Source organism: Varroa destructor, unplaced genomic scaffold, assembly GCF_002443255.2.
Source record: "Varroa destructor unplaced genomic scaffold, Vdes_3.0 BEIS01000002.1, whole genome shotgun sequence".
NCBI classification, from domain to species: Eukaryota; Metazoa; Arthropoda; class Arachnida; order Mesostigmata; family Varroidae; genus Varroa; species Varroa destructor.
In genome coordinates, this window is record NW_019211455.1 from 44,033,391 (window position 1) to 44,051,997 (window position 18,607).

At 40.9% G+C, this 18,607-nt stretch overlaps 1 protein-coding gene and 2 long non-coding RNA genes across 3 annotated transcripts; 1 reads left to right on the forward strand and 2 right to left on the reverse strand.

Moving 5' to 3' along the window:
• Window positions 1-5,945: 5,945 nt before the first annotated feature.
• Window positions 5,946-12,423, reverse strand: LOC111243724 (uncharacterized). The gene is made up of 9 exons (XM_086980762.1): window positions 11,937-12,423; window positions 11,446-11,549; window positions 11,176-11,266; window positions 10,565-10,705; window positions 9,549-9,711; window positions 9,000-9,217; window positions 8,010-8,219; window positions 7,452-7,531; window positions 5,946-6,286 (listed from the first exon to the last, which is right to left on the reverse strand). Exons 1-9 carry the CDS (start codon window positions 12,054-12,056, stop codon window positions 6,046-6,048), a joined length of 1,368 nt encoding a protein of 455 aa, XP_086836888.1. The 5' UTR covers window positions 12,057-12,423; the 3' UTR covers window positions 5,946-6,045.
• Window positions 7,502-8,958, forward strand: LOC111244772 (uncharacterized). Its single transcript, XR_002671061.2, has 3 exons — window positions 7,502-7,636; window positions 8,334-8,401; window positions 8,585-8,958. It is a non-coding gene; the product is annotated as an uncharacterized LOC111244772 (long non-coding RNA).
• A 2,161-nt stretch (window positions 12,424-14,584) lies between the features above and the next one.
• LOC147757860 (uncharacterized) lies at window positions 14,585-17,643 on the reverse strand. Its single transcript, XR_015319900.1, has 3 exons — window positions 17,451-17,643; window positions 16,037-16,174; window positions 14,585-15,019 (listed from the first exon to the last, which is right to left on the reverse strand). It is a non-coding gene; the product is annotated as an uncharacterized LOC147757860 (long non-coding RNA).
• Between the last annotated feature and the right edge of the window lie 964 nt (window positions 17,644-18,607).

The window sequence follows — 18,607 nt, forward strand, 5'->3', positions numbered from 1 at the left end:
AGATTCACCCTGTGTGCAGTTAGAACTATAATAGCGTTTATTCATGGCAACCCGATAAAGCACAGGGCTGGGCGATGTGGGCCAAACTTGAACGGACAGCAGGGAGATCCTCCTTGCTAGCTTCCTGCTAGCAATCCCTCTTAGTCGAACAGTAGTGGACAACGCCTGTTTCATCAATGAGAACAAAACATGAGACTAAGCTGCCGACGGGGACATGAGGCCCACCCCGATCAGATATATATATCCACAAAGAATTAACGAGATTGTCAGGGCTAAAGCTAAAGTGAGGGCGGAGACATACCACGCGATACTGTTTTATCAAAGCGGTTCACATTCCCGTCGGGTTATAGGAACCAAACTATCAAGCTAGACAGTTACTGAGGTTCTTGTGAATATCGGGCCACAGCACGTACTTACGAGCGACCCACTTACATGGGCATGCCAATACGGATGATTGAAGACAACGAACAGTATGTAAAGAGACCAGAAGCGGTGTGTAACTGTGCAGGCTACCACGCGGAAATCATATATATGTGATCGTGTGGGGTGCCAGTATCGGATGGATCTTACTGCCAGAAAATCAAAAGAGATAGTTTGGGGAGTTGGCCGAATTAAGAAATCGTTGTATGTAGATTATGTGCAATTAAAGGCACAAAAAAGTAAAAAAACAGGCACACGTGTATATATATAAATTATTACTAAAGTTAACTCTAAAAGGTGGCTGCACATTGCCAAATTTTCTTCAAGTATTGACTGTCGTTACGTATATCGATATATTCAACGTTTTTTTCCTTGTAATTTTTTAGTACAACTGCTACAGTCATAATGTATAATATCACATGGTATGGCTGTCGTTACTTTTCTAATGTAATTTTCACGTGACCCCTAGGGCCGTTTAAAGGGCACATGAACGTTTACTCTGCGCGTATAGATAAAAAAGAATTTTCTATGAACCATAAATAGCACTGAAAAAATGGTCAAGGATATATCGCAACTTTATGCAAATTCGACCGTTTATTGGAAATTTCCTTATTAATACTTAAACAAGGTGAAGGATACTCTTCGTATGATTGTAACATTGTACTGCCATACTATATATAGCCAATGCTAAGTTTACTAAAGCGGGATTGCTTAATGTCCTTCGTCTCAGTCCATGACAAAATCGACATCATGCATACTGCTGCTCCGAGAACAAATGATCCGCTCAGGACCTCCCAAAAGAGCTTGTTTTATGTGTCGGGCTGTGCCTGCCAAACGAAATGGTGATCAGTCTGACATGCATCTAGTTTGATGTGCCGTTCGAACTATTGACTTATGCATGATTCCTCGCCGACAAAAAACACTGGGCAATCTCATGTCACCAACTCAACGGGGTGTTACCATAGCGGGTTGTGAAGACCTGTCACATATATTTGATGTGAATAGAAAAAGAATACGTAGTTGGACTCGGTGCTTCAGTGTTGAGGGGCCGTCCTGCGAAATTGCATAACCACTAATTTATCGTTCACTCCGTTACTACGGCAATAATAACTGAAGCAATCTCGTTCATATAGTGGGTATTGCCTTCTTTTGACCTAGAAGGGACAAAAGAATCACTCGATTTTCAACTAGATCATTTCAATCAGGTCGTGTTAGTCATCCGACTAATACGTTTTAGATAGGACACTAGCAAGGAAAAATTAAGGACAACCGAGAGTGTTCTAGCAACGATTAGTGCAAGTGCTAAGACTACGTCTCGCGACAATCGTCATTGCTTCGGGGCGTTTCGTAATGCGTCCAATTGTGGACCATTGGAATCACGATGTGCCGGTAAGCTGTCCAACAAGATGATTACGCAAGTTTCGAATTCGAGCCAGAAAATCGGATCAACGTGAGAGGGGAATCGAATACAGAAGAAGCCATTCGATGTTTTCGGTTTCTGGATGTTAACGCCGGCGCGCTTAATTCCTACTTAAAGAAACGTGCACCGATAGCGGCACCTCCGTTCCATAATGGCGGGAGCCTTAAAGCGGGCTCTCTTTTATGGCCTCTCACGATTCACAAGGAAATATTCTGAAACTGGATACCGATCCTTTTGGACCCTCCACGATCAGGTCGCACTCAGGTCGTCCGATATCTATCCGAGTGGCAGCACGGGGAACGCAACACCACAAGGCTACGATCATTGGCCATTCCCACTCTCGGAGCCCCCTATTTGCAAGCACATTCATTTCGCTAACCTTCTGAACGTCTTCTCTTGGGCACTCCGGGCCGAGTTTTGACCGGTAGTCCAATACTTGCAACGTCAGCACCCTAGTCTGATCCACATAGTTTACTCCGCGCAGCCTTAGTTTCGATGAGCATTGCTACTTCTATTGGTGACAATGGGGAGCTCCTCTTCTTACAGTCAACAAACTTGCAAAGCGTGCTTGGTGCCTGGCCAGATCGGTCGCTACCTAGCAACATTGTTGCTCATTGTGTTATTCTGAGCGCTGCGTCAGCTCATGGCTTTTGCTTTCCTTTGCACCAGGTCGCTGCTGAGCATTGGGTCTGGTTACGCCGATGACGCAACGTAGTGGCTGCGCGGACTTTTCGTTTCAATCCAGATTAAACTTTGCTCTGCTCTGCACTTTGCCAGGTCCAAGTCCAGCCCGAACCAGAGCCCCATTGGCCATGGGGATTTATCCCTGGATTCCTGCATTCATTTCTCCTGGCTATATTCGCGCTACTTTCTCCTCATACTTCATTTGGCCCACCTGCGCGTGAATTTCCAAAGAGTTTCCGAATCCTCGTCGTCCCGAGGCGTGGACAGCCCTCGAAGGCTTGCGACGTCGGTTTTCAGTGGGGGCGGCAGAGCACCGGCTTTACTTGTTGCAGATACCGATAGTCGCCCCGCGGGAACTTTCACGTAGCCATGCAACGTACACAAACACAAATGCAACAATATCCGACAAAGCCGGTTTCGTTGGATCTAGGAACAGCGTAATTTTCTTTTGCGGCTCCTGTTCGCACTCATCGTCCTGGTCCCTTTCCTAGAGTCATTTCGGTCTTGCTACCCCCAACGCCCTACTATGATAGTAAGGTGAAATTGAATTACCCATTGAAACGCACGCAGCTGGGTCCATGCAGGCTCTTGCAATTGAAGTGCGATGTATTAGTGATACTGTAACTGCCCCCTGCCGGCTCCTTCATTTGCCTTACGCCGAACTGTGGTTCTTCAACGGAAGGCGTCGACGACTGAGGCCCAGGCTAGTGCGAGTACTCGTTGAGGTGTTCTGCAAGAATCACTGGGGTTGTCGAAGTGCCGATGGGAAGAAACTGGAGCAACGATTATTCCTCCGATACAATCGCTCGACAGTTCTCACGATTTGCTCGTACGAGCGCGCTTGCAAGGTGGTTCAATCAAACGGCCGATTACGGTCTCTTGGCCTGCGCTGCTCCACATTTGCGGCAGATATTAGGTTATCCTACCGAAGCGGCTGCCTTACGCGGCACGGTCCTGAGCTGGCCTGGGATGCTACAGTGTATGGGAAAACTGCAAGCAACAATTCTCGACTATCCTCGACGTCCTCATGCCGATTGTACACAGGTTCAGGGTTTTCAGGGATACAATGATCGGATCAACAATTGTAACGCGTACAAATTTATCGTGGAGCTGCAATAACAGTTGTCTCGTCCATTCGTTTCTAAGTAAACGATTACTAATACGATAGTATGAGGAAGCAGTGTGGCTTTTTCCTGAGCTTGTTAGCACAAAGCTGGAGGGGAACATAAAATATGGAAACGTCGAGATAGGAACATGATTCTTGTAATTGTTTTTTTAAATTACGAGCTCGATGATGCTACAGTATAATTATTATTATTTTCTACGGTTACTAACTAGTATTACAAGCGTGGATGATTCTACTGAAAAGAAGCTTTAAAAATAGATTACATGTGGCAAAACCTCAATTTTTAGTGCAATGATCAAAAGGTGAAGGAAAGAATAATTCAACAACAAGTAAATAAGATAGACTTGTTTCCACCTTTTCTATCACCTTTTGGATTTTCTATCGTATCGTCTAACATAACGTTTTAAAAACGCTGACCTCCTTTTTTAACCTATTTTTAATCGGTGCAAGACGTTTAGACACGTGACGCCCACAATATCGAAATTGTACCATCTTAATTACAATGCTATAGTATATGCACGCTCGCCTGCCCGCATGCATTGTAGCATTGAGAGACGTTATATATGCGTTACGATATGATTAAATGATACGTCTAGGACCAGATTGAGCTATGGTTATTTCTCCAACGCGCATATGTCTAGCCATATATAGAGCATACATTGTGTCAGCAAAAGTAAATTCACATAATGTTGACGAACTATATACTGGGATGGGGACTAGTCATTCAACCCACGCCGGAGCAGATAATAACGTGAAACATTACTGTTGCTTAGTGGTTACGTGGGTAAGATATCATTTTTACCTCTGGATAAGACATAATTTCTGCTATTTCCGCACCGTGTCGTGGCGACATTCTCTTCAGAATAAAAGCGAGCAATGTTTCTCCTATAAAGGTTCCACATATCCATCTTGCGTCGGCAGCTATCGGGCACGGGTACCCCTAGATTTTTTGAATCGTCTTGTCTCAAAATTATGTGAAACGCGCGAGGACAACCGGTGATTTTCATTGCCTTCACAGGAGTTCCATAAGAGAGATGTTTCTCTCTTACTGTGCGCATTCGTTATGCCACGCAGACGTCGTAGCAGAGACACAGGCAAACAATCCTAAGCCTTGCGAGTCGTTGAAAGATATAAGGAGTAGGCTCTTGACAACGAAGGGAACGAGATCGGACAACCTTAGTAATTAGCAGCTCAGAGCGTTTCCTACCTAGGGAAACTTAAGGTAGGCACACCTGTTTCAAAATAGGGCAGTACAATAATATCCCATTCTATTGTATGTATATGAAATAACGTGCAGAGCAGAATTCGAAAGTTTGCGAAAAGAAGAATTCCTCGGAAGCAGTCACACCAAGCGCGAGAGAAAAAAGCAACGATGTCGGGTACTCACGCGAGGCTGTACGCCTCGCGGGTTGGCTCTTTTCAAGTGGTGAGAGACAAAACAAAGAGAAAACGCGCATCCATTGCAAGCACGGGAGAATTACAACCCCTTTCGTAGGCTTTCGTTGTTTTCTGTTTCGGCAGCGCACACGTAAAACCTCCGCTTTTTCTACGTTTATGATTGGCGTTAGAAAATATGACAACCTTCCACTGGCACTGCTTGAATGTGGAAAAGATGCCCACGATAGAAATGGTGCGCTTCCCGCTAGCCACTGCAAAACGGAGTCGCCCGGCTTCGTTGGGTAATCGAAAACGAGCTATCAAATACATATACTACTAAAAAAAAAAGAAATAAATTCAGACGTCGCTGGGCAGTCGGCACACGAGTAGTGAAAAGCTGGAGGGCACAGCCTGTTAATCGTGGTACAGTTAAATGAAAAACGCCACAACGGAAGATACGTGTTAATATATAAATGTGTCACAGAGAAGGATTATACAAAAGACTGCTTAGACTCCCGCCTATAAGGATAAGGATGACACAGCTTCAAGAAAGAGACGCGTTTTGTTTAAATAAATGTGGTCTTCCTGGAGGAGTCGTGGATTGGTAGCTTCGACAAGATATCGATGATCTTCAAATATCGATCCGGTCATTCAATGTTCTGTCAGCATTATAGAAATGATGTAACTGTGCAATTATAGTTATTATTAGCTACTATTAGAGCTTTTAGAAAACGCAAACAAACTTATGTACAGCGACCGAGACAGAAAGTACTTTAACTGTAAACGTTTACTTTATTCCCAATATACTAGAAATCTAACTTTAAGTTAGCCTCTCACATACTGTAGAATATTAGAAAAATAGATAGAAATAGTATCGACGACTCTATAAATACTAGACTCTATTAAAAAAACGTGTTTGAACCACTGACTTGTTTTATTTATGTTTTACATTTGGCCAATCTATTAATCCATGCGTAGCGAACCATAGTGCGTTAAAGTCAAACGAAAATTCTGATAACTATTTCGCCATCTGCCTGCGTCTAGTGATCAATTTGACCAGGCTAGAGTTTGTAATTTCCGCCAAAAAGGCCACGAAAGAGCATATAAACCCGATAGCCAAAATCACGAAACTACCGAACAAATCGTTGAGCGTCAGATCGGTAATTATTTCCTTTTCTTGTTGAAGGCAGTTGTACGCCCTGCGAAGGAGCCAATTCAATGATTTCTCCAAAAGATAGCTTTCGTTGGATCTGCGAATTCTATCAATAACAAAAACGAATTTATTGATGCTTGTCTCTGTCATTTATCATTACCACTTAAAAAGAATGACTGAAAAGGTTTGGGTGTTAGCAACGTTTTTTCGTTGAGAGATCTTCCTGTGGGTGTTCAAATGAAGAACGACAAAATAGCTTGCAACAGTTCCGACCCAATGCGAACACGTCTCACGTAAAGCGTTCAGGTTAAAGAGTGTCTTAGTACGGAGGAACCATACATTGACTGCGGTTTTGGTACGACGAATCTTTTTACTTGATAATAGCTCTGCCATGGGCACGTTGGAGGCCCACAATAAATAGACTGTCCGCACTGAAAGATCGCCTTTTATAAGAAGAATACTGCCTCACTAAACGACATAGAGCTATAGATTTAGATGCAAACTATTCGACCATCCTCAGCAGGCCGAAGGAACCATATACGAAAGTTATATTTGGATATATATATAAGTTGAGGGTCATGTCTTTGAACTTATCAACGTGAATTAACGAGTTCGCTAGCTGTTTTTTTGGTTTGCTTAATTTCCGAACATGTCCAGCTAGCGTTGAAAATACTTTTTGCGGCATTTTTCATTCTTCTCGTGCCACACTCATGTTCACCCGTCTCTTCCCTGGAGAGCTTAGCTTAAGCAAAAGTAATAACATAATGGAATATTTATACAATGGGACAACTCGACGAGGAACATGTGACCGTAAAATAGCTGGAGGAATTACGAGAACACCCGTAGAGGTGCGTGCCCTTACACCCCAAAATTCCATGAGGGACATCTAAATTTTTGAACAAAATGATTAAGTGGGTACGCTAAGCATACGGTCGAATCGAACGGACGGCAGAAACGGCCGGCGAGCATACATACGGAGACAATGCGGAGCGAGGTCGAAACTATTGGAAGTTACTACTGACTATTCTATTGGAAGAAACCTTCTCGCAGCCAGTAAATAGGATAGTATCTGGAGTTCGCTAATCATTTTAATATACTCTTTGTTTATATTGGGCAAGTGCGATTTACATAAAAGGACTATTGGATTTCTATTTGATTCACGTTAAAGCCTCACTGATTTGGCGTTGGTCAACGTCATTTGTAGAAGCGTTATACGTTTGGCGTATAATGATACAACGATTATAAATTATTGAGAAGTTAAGTGAACTTACCCCAAGGTAATCAGACGACGAACGCTGTCGGGCAGGGTTCGGGAAATAAACAAGAAGCCGACTAAAGTACCAAAGTTGGCCTTTAAAAAAGACGACAATTAACAGCGGTACCACAAATGGTACCATAACAGTTTTAGAACAACTACATCCAGGAGTTCAACAACGTCTCAAAGCGTATTATATTGGTAGGTGAGGTCAGCTGGCCAAAAAAATTCAGCCCAATCTAATGTTTTATGTGGAAGTTACTTCTCACATCTAAAAATAAATATTTGAAATACATATATTGGGTAAAATGTGGAAATAATACGCTTTTGACCTATAAATATTGCTAGAAATATGTATCTGGAAGAAAATTAGATAGAGCGGTAATTAAAGACATACATTAAAAGAAAAATTATAAAACTGAAAAGGTTAGACAGTTTCTTCCCCTGTTTATTAGTAGTACCATAATGATGATTCGTAAATTAGACAAGCTATAATATATAGTATATAGATAGAAAATGCAAAATGGCTTTTTCAATTGTCGTCCGCTTGCACCGTTCTAAATGTGTCATTTACCTTTGTAATGATTAAACGCGGGCATACGCCACGGCGATGCTTTTGAAACTTTTCGATCATGTTTACAAACATATAATCGTCCCCGACAATAACGCGCTCCTGTCGCTCGACTTCCTCAAGGCGAGGGTAAAAGCTTGACGGGACAGCGAACGAGCCTGTAATCGGAATATGCTGACGATTCACCTTACGGAGCAAGGGTGACTGGGCATTCTGGAAAGAAAAACGACAGTTACTTACAGATAACGTGTGAAGTGATTGTAACTATTTGACATGTCATTCTGTTATTAAGTCTGTTTGTATTCGGTTTATTTTTGTCTTCCGCAGTGTATTGAAGGTGGGTGTACTGGGTGAAGTGGATGCTAAACGATGTTGCCGAAGCTTATCGTTAGAAGGTAAGCTCTTAAACGTGGAAATGGAAAACAAACGGGTTATTCCTCTGTTTTGGGCCCGGAGCGACAGATGTGTAAACGTTATCGTTGTTGTGTTTGGTTGTAAACGAGTAAGCCCTCCACCGCTCTAAAACTGTAAATCAACAAAGGTAGTACATCTTCTTTTATTATTATCTTCTCCCTTAGGTCACCTTCAGCCGAGCTCTTCACTTCCACTACTACAGGCTGAGGGAGTGGCAACCGAAAAAGAAATTGAAGTTTCCAGAGGTGACCACAGAGTATCTTTGTGTCCGGGACCTCTGACAGACTGTTGAAAATAGTAATTTACCTATGGTAAATAATCTTGTAAAAGATTTATTTTTTTCTACGATTTACTTTAGTGCCCATTCACAGCTTATAAACTGCCTGTAGATGTAATTCCCAAATCATTCAACTGAGCCAAATGTCCCATGGAGAAGCAGTTAGGGGAGCAAAGCCCGGAGATGATGCGTGCACAATACATCAAGTCTTAGATAATAGTCATCGACAAACGTAAACATATTGTTTGGTTCTGCTGCTACCTAGAACACATCTGATCAGAGATTTTTAGACGACAACTCACCTTGAACATTAAACTCAAGGCGGATCTGATTTCGGCATAGATGCGGACCTTTTTAAACCGGAGTACGTCTTCGAGTTTAACGATATGATCCTCTTCCTCACGAATAGCCATGCTGGAGGTTAATTCTCCACTGAAGATCACCATAAGTTGCATAGGCATGGCTAGCATGAAAGCTAAGAATGCCACCCGTAGCCAGTTTTCATTGCGCTTCAGTGGCTCTTCACAGCAAGGCACACGCAAAGGAATACGGGTAGAAGTGTATTAAATAACATTACACATTAGCATCAATTCAGTAGATAGGATTTGGGCTGACGTAAGTACCTGTACATTTTTTGGCTTTAAAACCCTCATTGGCTGAAAAACAAATACAAAGTCTAAGGAACAGACCACGTCTATCCTAGCAACTGACGGAACTAAACGTGCTGCACTCGTCTGCAATTTTTACAAATGCATTTAAGCACAATAAAAGTAACAGCAACAACTCCTATAAGCTCTTGAAGCGGCTTATTATCCCTGTTTGTTGTCTATTTATTAAAAAAAGAAAAGTACCTTGGGGAAAAAATCGTCTCCAGAAGTTCCAGATATAAGCGGATAGAGTCGCAGGTGAGGTTCCAAATCTCCCTTTCACTATGTATCGATCAAGGAGAAAGATACAACAGGCTGCCACGTTTATGCTTGGAAATAAGATGTACCACACGTCTGGCTGAAATGCCTAGCAAACGGAAACAGGCAGCACACATAATTGTACTTAACTGTGAGATATTTAATTATTTAGATTTCATCAACGTTCATTGTAACGCGCGAGGGGAATTAAATCCTATTGACTATATGAACGATTAATAATAGATCTGAGATTGTCTCTACGGTAATGCAAAGTTAAAGATATGTAATGGCCTAGATTCGAATCCGAGCATAGACACAAACTTTACTTCGCGGTGAAACGATTTACGCGTCTAAAGTAATATCAGACAGCTCAAGTACCGAACGTAAAGCTAGAAAGAGGGCCTTTCGTTTACGTCCGAATCGGCTTGCCATTCGAGAGAATGGTAGAGGTTGTTCACGAAATCCCTCAACACGTAACACAAAATTAATGTAAGTTCTACAGTAGCGAGGGCACAGTTATCCGAGGCAACGTTTGCTGGCGGTTAAGAAATTCGAAATAGTTATTTGTTTTATTTTCAAGTCTAACTGATGTTTCTATAGACGATATAGCAAAAGTCATACCAGGCACCGATGCGTCCAACACGAACAGCCCTACAAACGCTCGCCCGAAACGTCAGCGTTCGTAATAACTATATATAAAATGTCCACGGAAGAAAACCTATTGTTAATTATTTGATTTCGACAATCCTTACTTACTACGTATCGACGAATCATCTATGCAATCTGCTGCCTTCGAATTGCTGTCTGAAAACGGTGCGCTGGATTTGAACCCAAAATAAATCGTGCCAATAGCACGTTTTAGCAAATAAACATAAAGAGAGGCTACACATTGACAAAAAAAATCAATTAAGGCAATGTGCCGTCCTATCCGGACATCGTTCCCGTTTGGGTGCAGTTCTCACCCGGAGAAAGTTGAACGGGTGGATAACCTTCCGTGCTTTGGCTGTCAGCAACCGATAAGCACTTATCAGTAAGATAACAGGGTCCACAAATGTAAAACGATTTTCGTCGCATATGGCTACGTTAAGGATGAGATGTGCCTCCTGTAACAGACAAACAAACTCAAACGTCCTTTCATTTTCCTCCTTAGTTTTTTACGTATCCTTTGAGGGGACGAGCTTTTTAGGGTTCTCGTTTAAATATGCGTCAGAGATGGCCAGTCAAACAAAAACATTTGTAGCAAAGGATAAATTAGATATTGCCGAAGCAATGTCATGCGCTAGAAAAATGCAAGAAGTCTGTTTGGATTTCTGAAACAACTCGTAGGAGACGTAAGTATATGACGCATGGGCTATAGCGATTGATAGTATGATGATTATACGAAAATTTTAAGTTAACCAGTAGACGGTTTTGATACTGCGTCTGAATACGGTTCGGAAATGTGACTCGAATTTTTCATACACACTATGAAATCATAAATGTAAAACTATCCGATACGTCACAGTGATATAAGCTTTCTACACAAAGGCTTTATAGCATCACTCAGGTGTTTAGAACTTAGACACTCACTTACCCCACTTTGCACCCGGCCCAAAATACCTGAATGGGTTCCATTGCCCATATCAACTCCGTACGGCTCCAATCTCGAACTCACAATGGTCGCACTAAAGTAACATGAAAGAATCTGCTAATCTTATCCTTGCTGCATTACAGAATCTTTCATTACGTAGCACTAGTATATACATTGGCGTCGCTATCAAGCTTGTTGACCCAACTGATTGATATTAGAGTATTCAGAGAGCTACTGATTCTTATTCTTAGAGGAACATCTTAATTAGCTTACTTCCGAAGCTTCAGGGCAGCCATAATCGCTTCGAGCGTAATGACCAGTGGTCCTGCGATGGTTACATGGGTTGTGGATCTGTTTTGAAAAATGAACGGTTCGAACTGCGATAGGTACGTTGAGAAGTGTACGGGATCCGTTTGACAAGAGTGAGAAAGCAAACGCACAGATTATAGGTTAGGGCTGCGATAGAAATTGTTAGTGCCGAAACAACTGGTAGTAGAGCTAATCGTCAACTGAATTTTTGGATTATAAATATGCCACTTAGTATCCTCAATCAACGCTTACTGGGCACTTTTTCAACTAGTACTTATGAAATCAGACCTAACATTAACACTATTCCTGTCTAAATGATGGCTAAAACCTTTATGCTAGTAAAACCCTACTTCGTTGTGTACTAAACACTACCTATGACTCCGCTGAAAGTAAGGACAGGACCGAGTGCTCAGCAAGACGTGTGCTAATGGATTCGATTATTACTGGTACCGTACGTGAACGCTGGCGAGTCGGAGAAAACCATCGTCGAGTCCTTTTTGCTCGCCTAGAGGGAACGTACTCTGACGGCAAAAGTAACCTCTAGCGAAGTCAGGAAAAAAAGCTGCGGATGTCATGGTGGGTCGGATGTGCTCCCTCACGAAACAAGCGTACTGACACGTACTGATCTCAGATCACATTGAGGTTCAGAGCGAAGGACACCTTAGCGGGCCCTCTATCTGTAATCGTTCCGTGCTGTTCGAGGGATTCGCCTCGGTCAAATTGTCCAAGCTTGCCTTTGGCGTAACAGCGGCACTTTACGTTCTCAACGAACGCAACATCGTTGAAACCTAATAAAAAAAGGCTGTGCTAGATGGAGTGCACAGAGGTAAACTGTGTTCCAACTGCGTTTAACGATCAAGTCGCTGACAAAGATTCCTTCATTCCTTTCGTATGATATTTGTCTCTAAAGCTCAATCGATTTGACGAAAATGATCTACCTGCTAGTTTTGATCATTGCCCAGAATAGTACGCGAACGATTTCGCGCTGCAGTTTTGCATTAGTCAATTACTCTTGTTCTTGAGCAGATCGAAAATACAAATGCATATAACACGGAAGGGCGCTCGTCCTCCCCCTGCTCCTCCCCGCGCCACGGGGGCATTTCTAATCCTGTTGAGTGAATGGCACGAGCGGTTCATCCTGTCAGCCCAAGGAGTTTGCCTTGCATTTTGTGATTGATGAAAAGGTGGCCGAGTCCGATGAAGGAGACAGAAAGAAGCGTTTGGTGTGTCCAGTATCATGAGGACAGTCCGTCCAACGATGATTAAATGCGTGTACCATCTGTATGCCCATTTCGACTAAGTAATAATGGATTTTGTTCATATTGAGGTTGACTCCATAAATCATTTAATTACAACGGATGTTGAGGATAAAATAAGCTATGAACTAAGGCACATCGAGAAGTCTACCCCTTTTATCAATGATCTGATTTAATAGCTGTTCGTCATTTGCAAGCTATTTAAATGCCATCTGTTTTACAAAAGAATTAAATGCAGATGATACTTCATTGCTAAGATATGCTCTGATACTGTGGGACTGTCACCCAGTAAATGCTGAACCAGTTCAAATATGATTTATTACAAATGTTATTAAAGATGCTCAAAGATTTCAAAAGAAGGTTTGATATTACCGGTGCGATCAATGAAACATTTGGACCTAGGTAATAATTACAAAAAAAAATAGTTTTCAATTAAAAATGCAACTTTTTTGTAACTTGATTAGCTGTTACTGCACGAACCTATGCTGCGCATGGTAGTCCTGAATTTTTGATGCAAAGCTTAGCGGCTCTTTTTGTCCAAATAACTTAAATAAATAACCAAATAAATAACTAAATCAAAATAATTAGTCTTTTTAAGATGGTGCGACACTTTACATTTTCTTGACTCTTTGGAAGGTCCTTTGGCCACTTTCAATTTAAGTCCAAAACTTAATTAATTGCGTTCGGCGTATTTAAGCGATATTTGATGTACGGTTACTGCAAAAAAAAATTATCTAAAAATTACAAGGGAAAATATGAATAATTAGTGTATAAGTTAAATCTTGAATTGCAGCCATAATCAAAGTGAACGGAGGTTATATCGACTAAGCCATGTCCCTAAAAATAACACTTTTCACACAGGCAAGAACGTTCGTCGAAATATTTGCCCTTTGTTTAGATACAATTTAAGAAATAGTCCGTAAAAAAACAATAAATTTTCTTAATTTAGTTTATAATTATTTTAACTTCAGGCGAGCCCATGTGTAGCCCAAGTTGAGACGTTTTTACGATTACATATATATACTATGCGGCAAAAGAAAAAAACGATTATCCACCACGGGACCCCCCTTATGAAGTCTGAGTTGCGTGTCTGCTGGGAAGCCTTATTATACTCTTCAAGTTTAACCTAAAAGTCAAATTCATGAGTTAGAGTTTCTCTATTTTTCTTGCTCTACTTAGTTTTGGACAGGCAGTATTCTTTCAAATTACGTTAGTCATAAGGGTATCAACACTCGTTTTCCTGATGCTATGTAAGTTAAATGACACAATATCTTGGAATGCATATAGTATTCCATATATATGGCCGATCACCATGAAAAATTTGTATAAAATTGTTTTACGTAAAACATATAGTTTACAAAGTCGAATCAGTGGACGCCTCGGTGTGAATTAGAGTGTAGGTAAAAAAAAAAGTGCTTACAAATAAATGTGTCAGAAATTTAATTTAAAAGAAACTTTTATAAAAACACACACACACACACACAGGGAGCTCAATAGTATAGCAATCCGAAGGAATAATATAGACCTATGATGTTTGTCGGTAACTATTTTTCACTCTAAATTCTTGTCAAGGTTATTAATTAATTTAGAAAACCGATCTTTTTTTTGTTTTACTAAGAGATAAGTTTTTTTGGCAAACGTGATTATCAGTCGATACTATCAACGAGTTAAGATGTGTGAAGATGTATGAAGATGTGTTCATTGCTTGCTTATATTTGAATTTCTATCCCATAAATGTTTCGTCGCATTACCAATCATTTCTACCATTTAACCTACAATTAAAATTTTCTAATTCTTATTGTAACGTAGATTATATGGATAACGATACTTATTATTGCATACGTAGAAAACACATAACGGCCCCACGAAATAAGATTAAAAAAAAAAGATGATAACTGCCCTATGGGGCGATTATTCAAGCTCAAACTGTTTGTTCTTTTAATGAAAATCGATATAGAAAGTTAATTGATTTTACAATACAATAAGAGCAGAGCTTGCGTTGGAAATTACTTCGCCACCGCACCTTAGAAAAATGTTTGCGTTGGTATATACGTAGAATAACCTATGTAAATCTAAACATACCAGTATCGGGGCATTCATGGCGCATGAATGAAAACTGTCGTCTTACGGAAAAAAAACAACTCGTGTTTAGCGTCTACCACGAATTGTAGCAGTGGCTATGGAATGCCAACGACAGGGCCAACAGCGACTATGATCTACCAGAGACGAGGGGCGATCGAGCCGTTAATGTACCTCTGCATTATTTTGCTATGTTATTACAACTGTAAATATGTAGACATAATACACGCAATATCACAATTTAGTACATGTTTTCTTAAAAAAAAAAAAAAGAAAAGTACCTCATTTTATATTAAAGCGGGTGAAAGCCTCGTTACAAGCGCGTTCGATCAAAAACGTCTAGACCATAGAGGGTAAATTTTTCACATAAATTTTACATTTTACATAAATTCACCTTGAAACAGTTTTTATGTTTTTATTAAGTCGGACTTATTCCGAACTTGATTTAGGACCGGCAAATTGACATACTTGAAGAATCCATCGTAAGCTTAAGTTTATCTATCAGTGGACTTTGACTAGCTTGAACACAGAGTTTCGTTTTAGGCCATCCTCTCGACAATTACTCCACAGGGGACTCCAAGTAGATCTTAACTACCGTCAGTTTATTTTTTACAATCCTTCTCGGACTAAGGCTCCCCTAATCCAGCGCAAAATCACCTCAAGTATATCCTGCAAATCTCATTATATCTTTTACGAGAGAAATGTTCTCGGTCCTTACTGTAGCCACTTGTATGAACAGTTTCTGGTAATGTCCCGCGATAAAAAATATCTGGGCGAACCCGCAAGACATGACAAATACATTTATTGATCCAGAGAGAACTCTTCGATTAAACTAACCGATTTGACAAGTCCAAAGAAACTGGTCGACGAACGGATCTACGTATATGTAGCAGCTAAAAATATTCCATTGCACTCGTTGTACATACTCTTCTGCTCTCTTTTATAAGCCGCCGGAAGTTATTAACGTTTAGTTAATCGTATATATTAGGATTTATCATACGAGCAAACAGATGCATATTAAATGTTGTACGATGCCCTACAAATAAAGTATTCGTATGGGTACGATACTCATTGTTAATTTGTTTTCGTTCATTGGGCACTCTTTTACCCACTAGCAGTTGTGTTCGCATTGCTGGTACGTGCTCAGAGGGGGAAGCGCATGTCGAATCTCAGTAGCAAGAATCAGTAGCAGAGGTAACTTGCCTGCCTACTAAACTTACGGATGTGTAGTGCTCTAACTTCGAATCCAGACATAGACACACTCCGTTTCGTGCCGGGACGGGGTAGCAGTTAGAACTAATGTTAAATTGCAGTACCGGACATGATGCATATAGCCTGTCTGCCCGTTCGAGTTGCAGCTGAAACACAAATGGTAAAGGAAAACCACGAATTAGGCCCTGCATGATTGATTAGTCCAAGCGGGCTATATACATTAGGGGCCCTGAGTAATAACCGACAAAGTGCCGGCTCCTTCATAAATCCTTCTGCTAGATACCATGTCCACTTGGAAATGGCTAAACGAGTTCCGTACTTGAATAGGAAGATGATAGCCCTAGCGGTTTTTCTTAGCAATTTACATACTTTGATGATCGAATGAACTTCGACGAAGGGTAACGCAATCCGACGCAGACGGAGTTTACCCTCTTTCGCCAGCGCCGGCGGCAGATGTCCAAAAAAAAAACTCTTACACGTCTAATCATTTGATCATCGTCTGCCAACGTACGTTCCTATTCAGATCACAGAAGTGGCTGACCTAAGCGAACAGAATGAACAATATCGGACTATATACAGATCTAGATGGAACATGTAAATAGTTCGGACGAATTATAATGTGAACATATGATACCCCTTTACTTGTAGATCATCCAGCCGACACAAAAGCATTTTGTTGGTACGCGCTCAGATATATACTGCAACTGAAATTACGTGCACGTTCTACGCACCTGTGACCGAACTAATGCCGAAAACGTTGCTATGAAAACGCCACTATGGCTCGGGAGTGTATCTCAATAGACTGATTTTTAGAAGTAGTTGATGTGAAAGGTGTAACGACAATTCGAAACTGGGTCTCTCGTAAAAATACGTTAGTAGCTGGTGATGAAAAAAAAACTTGTCATGGCAATTAAAGGCTAGAATATGGCGTTGAGTTGACCTGTTTTCACGCTTCCTCCATCTATCATAGTACGCACGCCTGTCTGATATCATGCTTACAACTGATACCTTCGCTTATCGCTGCTTCGATTCTATGAGTTGATCTGTTCGCTTGGTGCCGCCTCCGCCTGGAAAATCCGGTATATCGAACAAGCTATACCGCTTCGGGCTATCATCTCAGTACTGATAGAAATCTAACTTACCTATAAAAAAAAATGATTTAGATCAACTAGAGATAGTAATGCTATTCAGCAGAGTGTATTTTTACAAATACATGTTCAAAGCAGTCGTCTAGTGCACAGATGCGCAACACACTTTACGGAACGAACTCTATCTAACTTTATTTGAGCTTTTCATGGGCGCAACAGTTCGCTGAACCCAAGTGTTGTACTAATTAATAGTCGATTGTAGTTTTTATTGATGTTTTATTATATACGACAATTACTACCTATTTTTATTGCCACATTTTTTGTATATACATACCTATGAGATTCGAATTAGTGACGTTCCAGGCCATCGTATTTATCTTGGTTCCAGGTTTTTTTTGGTAATGGTCTGATGGTGTGGCGGTGATTCAACGATCTGAAAGAACGATCTGAGTACTTGTCTAAGGTGAAAGGATTTGTTTCCTTACACAGTATCATGTTATCCTGAGCATCGCATTAGCTTGCAGGATTACTATTATGACAACCGTATAGATCCGAAAGTAAGAATGACTTCCTGGAAGTCAACTAGACTGACGTTCGATGAACGAAAGCTGCCCCCGATAAATGAGCGTTCGCCTTGTTCACCGAATACTGGATGGAGTGTCCATCTTACAACTGCTTCTCATTTCTATTATATATTTCTTCGTTCACAGTACGAGGGTAGAAATGTTAATAACTCATCCTGTGCTAAATCTAGAAACGGCAAATCGATAGCACTGAAGAGAAACGTTGGGTAACATTTGCGCCGCAATAGATTATGTCTTTTACCGTTACCATTTCTGTTTCCCCTGATTCTCACAGTTGTCGTACGAGTCCATTTTGGTAACCCGTTCTCTCAATAAAATTAATACGATACTTTGAAATTTATTCAGATCTGCTTTAGGTCCTATATGCGGTTTTAGAATAGCTGGGCAATAACTATTTCTAGCATGGAACAAATTATGTCTACAGCAAGCTCTGAACCTGGACTGTTCGGTATTTTCCCAGTTTGTAGCTTAACAAGTTCCCGCTGCACTATCAATAAGACACCATAGAAACTTATTTTTCATTTGGTCATCTTCATGAATGAAACGAGAAGGGTTTTCTCGGCGCAGTATTGTACTGGCGTGATTACATACATGCGCTTTCAGCAATTTATTTGAGAAATGTCGTCCTATGTTGTAGGTAGGAAAAATATTCGCAAACCGAAGAGGCAGAAACGTGCGCTTATCTATCGGTTATTGCCGCGGCTGTAAAAAGTCAAAAGCTAATTAAGCTTTTTTAATTTTAAGAGCTTTTCATGAAGATAGGTTTATTACAAGTACAAAATATGTAGGTCGTTTTTTCAAGGGAACGCTTGAGGGTGAGCTTCGATATTGTGAGCGTCATGGGTAACTGTACAGATGCGGGAGGAGGTCACGTATGGAAACGTGGTCCTCAGGTTCGTAGTAACTC